Genomic DNA, 6,422 nt, shown 5'->3' on the forward strand with positions numbered 1-6,422 from the left:
CCTAACCCTAACCCTAACCCTAACCCTAACCCTAACCCCTAACCCTAACCCTAACCCTAACCCTAACCCTAACCCTAACCCTAACCCTAACCCTAACCCTAACCCTAACCCTAACCCTAACCCTAACCCTAACCCTAACCCTAACCCTAACCCTAACCCTAACCCTAACCCTAACCCTAACCCTAACCCTAACCCTAACCCTAACCCTAACCCTAACCCTAACCCTAACCCTAACCCTAACCCTAACCCTAACCCTAACCCTAACCCTAACCCTAACCCTAACCCTAACCCTAACCCTAACCCTAACCCTAACCCTAACCCTAACCCTAACCCTAACCCTAACCCTAACCCTAACCCTAACCCTAACCCTAACCCTAACCCTAACCCTAACCCTAACCCTAACCCTAACCCTAACCCTAACCCTAACCCTAACCCTAACCCTAACCCTAACCCTAACCCTAACCCTAACCCTAACCCTAACCCTAACCCTAACCCTAACCCTAACCCTAACCCTAACCCTAACCCTAACCCTAACCCTAACCCTAACCCTAACCCTAACCCTAACCCTAACCCTAACCCTAACCCTAACCCTAACCCTAACCCTAACCCTAACCCTAACCCTAACCCTAACCCTAACCCTAACCCTAACCCTAACCCTAACCCTAACCCTAACCCTAACCCTAACCCTAACCCTAACCCTAACCCTAACCCTAACCCTAACCCTAACCCTAACCCTAACCCTAACCCTAACCCTAACCCTAACCCTAACCCTAACCCTAACCCTAACCCTAACCCTAACCCTAACCCTAACCCTAACCCTAACCCTAACCCTAACCCTAACCCTAACCCTAACCCTAACCCTAACCCTAACCCTAACCCTAACCCTAACCCTAACCCTAACCCTAACCCTAACCCTAACCCTAACCCTAACCCTAACCCTAACCCTAACCCTAACCCTAACCCTAACCCTAACCCTAACCCTAACCCTAACCCTAACCCTAACCCTAACCCTAACCCTAACCCTAACCCTAACCCTAACCCTAACCCTAACCCTAACCCTAACCCTAACCCTAACCCTAACCCTAACCCTAACCCTAACCCTAACCCTAACCCTAACCCTAACCCTAACCCTAACCCTAACCCTAACCCTAACCCTAACCCTAACCCTAACCCTAACCCTAACCCTAAGGCTGTACCACCAGAAACGTTTCAAAGTTGGCGGACCATCTTATGAAGCTACACAGTAGTTTAACCACCGAGGAGAGACACCATTATTTAAAACTGGGAAGACAGCACGGACACCGTGTAAGTAGTTACTTTTCAATTATGTAACTATTTCAAGTAATTATTATTTTTGTACCAGCCTCCAGGTGTCAAAATTCAACAGGCAATTCGAAGGGTATTACAATACATCAATTTTATACAGTATTTATTACATTTACCATAACATATAGGCTAGGACACCAATGATGCCAGGTACCCTTACCCAAACAACATTACCTAGCATATGCAGCAGCAACATGGTAAACTAAATGTTTATATATACATGTCAAGTTACTTACATGATGACCATAGCCTGCTGGATCAATGACTATGGCTGTTCAAGCATCACCACCTCAACTTCTTCAATCTAACAACACAGTAAGTTGGAATTTATATTAGTATTTTACTTACGTAAATAGACACAGAGTGCCAGTTTCTCAACTGTTCCTAAAGTTCCTCAACCTAACAACACGGTACGTAAGTTAGAATTTTTATTAGTATTTGACTTACAACTTACATAAATAGACACAACTGGTTGTACAGTGTGCCGGAGTCTCCACTGTTCCTCAAGTTCCTCGACCTAACAACATGGTACGTAAGTTAGCATTTTTATTAGTATTTGACTTACAACTTATGTAAATAGACTCAAATTGTTAAACAGACTACCGGCTTGTCCACTGCTCCTCAAGTTCCTCAATCCAACAGCATGGTAGGTTAGACATCCTTTAGAGCTTGTATACCTGTAATTATTGTTGTACTGTAGGGTATCATCGAATCAATGGCTACAGCTGCTCCAGTACCTGCATTCCAAAGGTCTATGGAAAGTAACAGCATGGTAAGGCTGAACTCTACAGCTGTATAACACTAATTGATTGATGATGCTCACAGGATCAACCAGCCACCCCTTGCACGATGACTGCTACTCATAGTAAATCATCCAATGATTACAACCTGGTAAGATTAAGTACATTTTGTGATTGCATAGTTTTATACACCGTCATCCACAACAGCCTAAAGAATTTGACTATGAAGGCTTCCAAACATATTTAAAGGTGTCATACAGCAAAAATCCAACTACTGCAAAATCCATAGCAAGGGATGTCAACTTGTACCTCGGCAGAGCAGAAGGAAGCAATTGCGATATTTTGAAGCTTCTAAACATAACAGAGCTTGAAAGGTTTATGGAAATAATGAAGGACCCGAAGCAACTGAAATTCAAGCCAAGCACACGGAAAGAGAAGCTGAACAGAATTAAATTAGCAATAAAATTTGCTAAACGCAGTATTGATGATGCACAGCTGTACTACAAGGCAAACAGGGTCATCGATTCCATCGAGGAATGGGTTCATGGGCTCAACAAAGATGTGAGTCTACAGAAACAAGAACGTGGCCTAGTAGTGAGAGAGATTTTACCACATCTGCAAGACCCGAACGAATTTTTGAATGACCAGGAGGTATAAATATATGCCGACTCTCCGATTGTTATTAAATTGTGATATACATATGTAGGTAAAGGCTAAGCTAAGCAAGGCATTTGAGAATGCTTCCAGTGGACATTGTAACAAAGAAGAAATCGATACAATAACTGCATATGCAGCAGCAGCCACCATTTATGGAAATGGGCAGAGGTCAGGAGCTATTTCAAACCTCACCGTCGCAGAATTTGAAATGCGCGAGGAGAGCTATAGTGAAGAATCAGGAGATATGGTGGTTATTCCATGTGTACACCATAATACAGGGTCACAGGGGCTGGCTTATCTAGTGATTAGTGAGGAAGTTGATGACATGATACAATACTACCATGACAACATACGGCAGATGATTACTCCTGCAGCCAATTGTGAACATTACCTCTTCTTGACTCGAAGTGGTGAACAATATGATCAGGTGTATCGACGAATCAAAAACACATTAGGGACAAAGTCTATGACTCCACCTCAGCCTGGTTTATACAGAGTGCTGATTTCCAGTGAGGCTAGACGTCACCTAGATGAAATGAAGAGACGCAAGACAGTAAAACACCTCAGTCACAGTGCACAGACAAGTGAGACATACTATGAATATATGAACAATGTTGATGCCACAGAGGCACACGCAAACATCCGCACTCTATCTGCACTGCGACGGTGGAAGCAGCATGAGGCAAAGCTTTTGACATCTAGATGGCCTCTATCTGGTGACCCTCCAGCTATTAAAGATATAAGAAATTTCATTAAAGAAAATCATATCACAAGAACATCAAAAGAGATTTTAGCCAAATGGCAACAGCTTCATAATAGTGAATATATTTAATGTGAATGTACCTGTGCATTGTACAGTACGTGGTAACTTATTATTGCGACAGTTTCAAACTTACACAATATTATATCCACATGAAGTGCATGATACCTCATTGCATGACAGCGTGTGCCTGGTGTATCAGAATTCTGTCATGAGTTAATTCAGGAAGCGATTAACTGGGAGGGGGGGTCCATGAAACCCTTTTACCCCACCCCTGCCTTGTTGATGGTGTTCACAGGGTTGACCAGTCTCCAATTTCTCCAATGTTGAACAGCAAATGATGAAATGTCAACATATAAAGAGGGTAAAGGGTGAAGTTTCTATAGATTTTTCAATACGTCCAGTGTCCAAAGGGTGGTCCACAATCGTCTTCCAGTCAATATAACCTGGCTATCTAAAACGGTCACAAATGGTCACAGGGACCAGTGACTAAAACTGACATCTACGTTTATTTCCAATACAGAGGTAGGGTACAAAATCAATGCCCTCTTCAATGCAGTATGGAGAAGTTGTAGAAGTACTTAGCAGTAAAAAAAGGACACCTGTATGGGATGAAAAATGTTGACATATAAAGGCAGCATCAAGACAAAAATCACAGACAGAAGCTTAAGGCACATATATAGATAGACCTCAAGCTCAATGTACTAAGTCTATATATGCTGAATTTAAAATAATTATTAAGCCTATGGTTTGTATTTTACATTATGTAGCACATAACTTGCATATTGTGTACATTAAGAAAACTAAACTGGCGTACGTACGCAGTAAACCGCCTCTTAGGGTGATAGATCGCCACACATGTATGCTACAATGATAATACAGCAAGCTGCTAATATTAAAAGCGTGCTTGATGCTATTTACGTACTCACTTGTCCTTCCAACCGTCTTCCAGTCAACTTCATCTTCCAGTCAATGTATAACCTGGCTATCTAAAACGGTCACAAATGGTCACAGGGACCAGTGACTAAAACTGACATCTACGTTCATTTCCAATACGGAGGTAGGGTACAAAATCAATGCCCTCTTCACTGCAGTATGGAGAGGTTGTAGAAGTACTTAGCAGTAAAAAAAGGACACCTGTATGGGATGAAAAATGTTGACATATAAAGGCAGCATCAAGACAAAAATCACAGACAGAAGCTTAAGGCACATATATAGATAGACCTCAAGCTCAATGTACTAAGTCTATATATGCTGAATTTAAAATAATTATTAAGCCTACGGTTTGTATTTTACATTATGTAGCACATAACTTGCATATTGTGTACATTAAGAAAACTAAACTGGCGTACGTACGCAGTAAACCGCCTCTTAGGGTGATAGATCGCCACACATGTATGCTACAATGATAATACAGCAAGCTGCTAATATTAAAAGCGTGCTTGATGTTATTTACGTACTCACTTGTCCTTCCAACCGTAGAAGCCCACTATCAATTTGAAGGGTAGTGTTACATGTGTATGGTTATCTGACTTACATGTACAGCGCAGAGTCCCTACTTCATTACTACTACTGCTGCTCCAGCATACGCATATATACCAAGGGTTCAGGGAAGTAATAGCATGGTAAATTAGAACTCTATAACATTTAAAGCATACCTTTTCAGGGGCAGATCCAGACATTTTAAAAGGGGGTTCCACACTGGAATTGCAACTTCAGCCTAATTGTAAGTGTAAGACCAGAAAAAATGGTCATCACCTGCTGACAATAGTTGCCTGCTATGTTGCTCCTCTTAAGAATACTGTGACTGCTCTATTAGAGTGTCTCGAGTAAGAGAGGCTCTTTTAAAAGGGGGGTGGGGTTCCATGACACCCTTTAACCCCCCCTCACCCCTGGATCAGCCCCTCCTTATTGATGATGTTCACAGGGTTGACCAGCGTCCAATCCAATCTGTCCAATGTTGAATAGCAAAGGATGTCAGTTTGTACCTCAGTAGAGCTGTTTAAATTTTTCTGTGGATTTTTCAATACATCTAGTGTGCAAAGGGTGGTTCACAATCGTCTTCCAGTCAATATATAACCTGGCTATCTAAAACGGTCACAAATGGTCACAGGGACCAGTGACTAAAACTGACATCTATGTTCATTTCCAATACAGAGGTATATAGGGTACAAAATCAATGCACTCTTCACTGCAGTGCGGAGAGTTTGTAGAAGTACCTAGCAGTAAAAAGAGGACACCTGTATGGGATGAAAATGTCAACATATAAAGGTGGCATCAAGACAAAAATCACAGACAGAAGCTTAAGGCACATATATAGATAGACCTCAAGCTCAATGTACTAAGTCTATATATGTTGAATTTAAAATAATTATTAAGCCTATGGTTTGTATTTTACATTATGTAGCACATAACTTGCATATTGTGTACATTAAGAAAACTAAACTGGGGTACGTACGCAGTAAACCGCCTCTTAGGGTGATAGATCGCCACACATGTATGCTACAATAATAATACAGCAAGCTGCTAATAGTAAAAGCGTGCTTGATGCTATTTACGTACTCACTTGTCCTTCCAACCGTAGAGGCCCACTATCATTTTGAATGTAAGCAGCTGGGGCTACACGTGGCTGCCGTTTTATGTTTTTACATGGCACGTGATTCTAACCGGCTGATAATTTTACGTTGCTTTAATTTTAACGGTTAAACATACGTGAAATTTCCAACCGACTAGCTATACCTAAGGGTGCTTTGCTAAGAGCTGTGCTCAACTATGGTCAAATCTAAAACCTGTATACTGGCACCAGCAGGCTACCACACGCAGTGACGTCAAATATAATGACGTAATTAGTAACCAAGAGCATGCGTGACGCGCATATGTTGACATGATTCCAGCAACATAAACCACGTCTAGTACAGGTAGAAATAGTGATGTTCTCG

At 41.7% G+C, this 6,422-nt stretch overlaps 2 protein-coding genes and 1 long non-coding RNA gene across 5 annotated transcripts; 2 read left to right on the forward strand and 1 right to left on the reverse strand.

Moving 5' to 3' along the window:
- The first annotated feature begins 1,193 nt into the window (after positions 1-1,193).
- On the forward strand, positions 1,194-1,981 carry LOC136239205 (uncharacterized). The gene is made up of 7 exons (XM_066029933.1): positions 1,194-1,305; positions 1,364-1,399; positions 1,455-1,523; positions 1,576-1,641; positions 1,683-1,736; positions 1,789-1,854; positions 1,907-1,981. Exons 1-7 carry the CDS (start codon positions 1,231-1,233, stop codon positions 1,979-1,981), a joined length of 441 nt encoding a protein of 146 aa, XP_065886005.1. The 5' UTR covers positions 1,194-1,230.
- Positions 1,982-1,992: 11 nt separating this feature from the next.
- On the forward strand, positions 1,993-3,634 carry LOC136238576 (uncharacterized). Its single transcript, XM_066029137.1, has 4 exons — positions 1,993-2,098; positions 2,152-2,217; positions 2,274-2,717; positions 2,773-3,634. Exons 1-4 carry the CDS (start codon positions 2,042-2,044, stop codon positions 3,553-3,555), a joined length of 1,350 nt encoding a protein of 449 aa, XP_065885209.1. The 5' UTR covers positions 1,993-2,041; the 3' UTR covers positions 3,556-3,634.
- LOC136238583 (uncharacterized) lies at positions 3,626-5,711 on the reverse strand. 3 transcript variants are annotated; one of them, XR_010693072.1, is made up of 6 exons: positions 5,142-5,711; positions 4,948-5,058; positions 4,519-4,620; positions 4,413-4,472; positions 3,984-4,085; positions 3,626-3,937 (listed from the first exon to the last, which is right to left on the reverse strand). It is a non-coding gene; the product is annotated as an uncharacterized lncRNA (long non-coding RNA). The 3 variants fall into 3 exon arrangements; XR_010693073.1 differs by having other exon boundaries at positions 4,413-4,620; positions 5,142-5,571; positions 5,618-5,710; XR_010693071.1 differs by having other exon boundaries at positions 4,413-4,620.
- Between the last annotated feature and the right edge of the window lie 711 nt (positions 5,712-6,422).

The sequence above is a fragment of the Dysidea avara genome, chromosome 11 (genome assembly GCF_963678975.1).
Source record: "Dysidea avara chromosome 11, odDysAvar1.4, whole genome shotgun sequence".
In the NCBI taxonomy this organism is placed as follows: Eukaryota; Metazoa; Porifera; class Demospongiae; order Dictyoceratida; family Dysideidae; genus Dysidea; species Dysidea avara.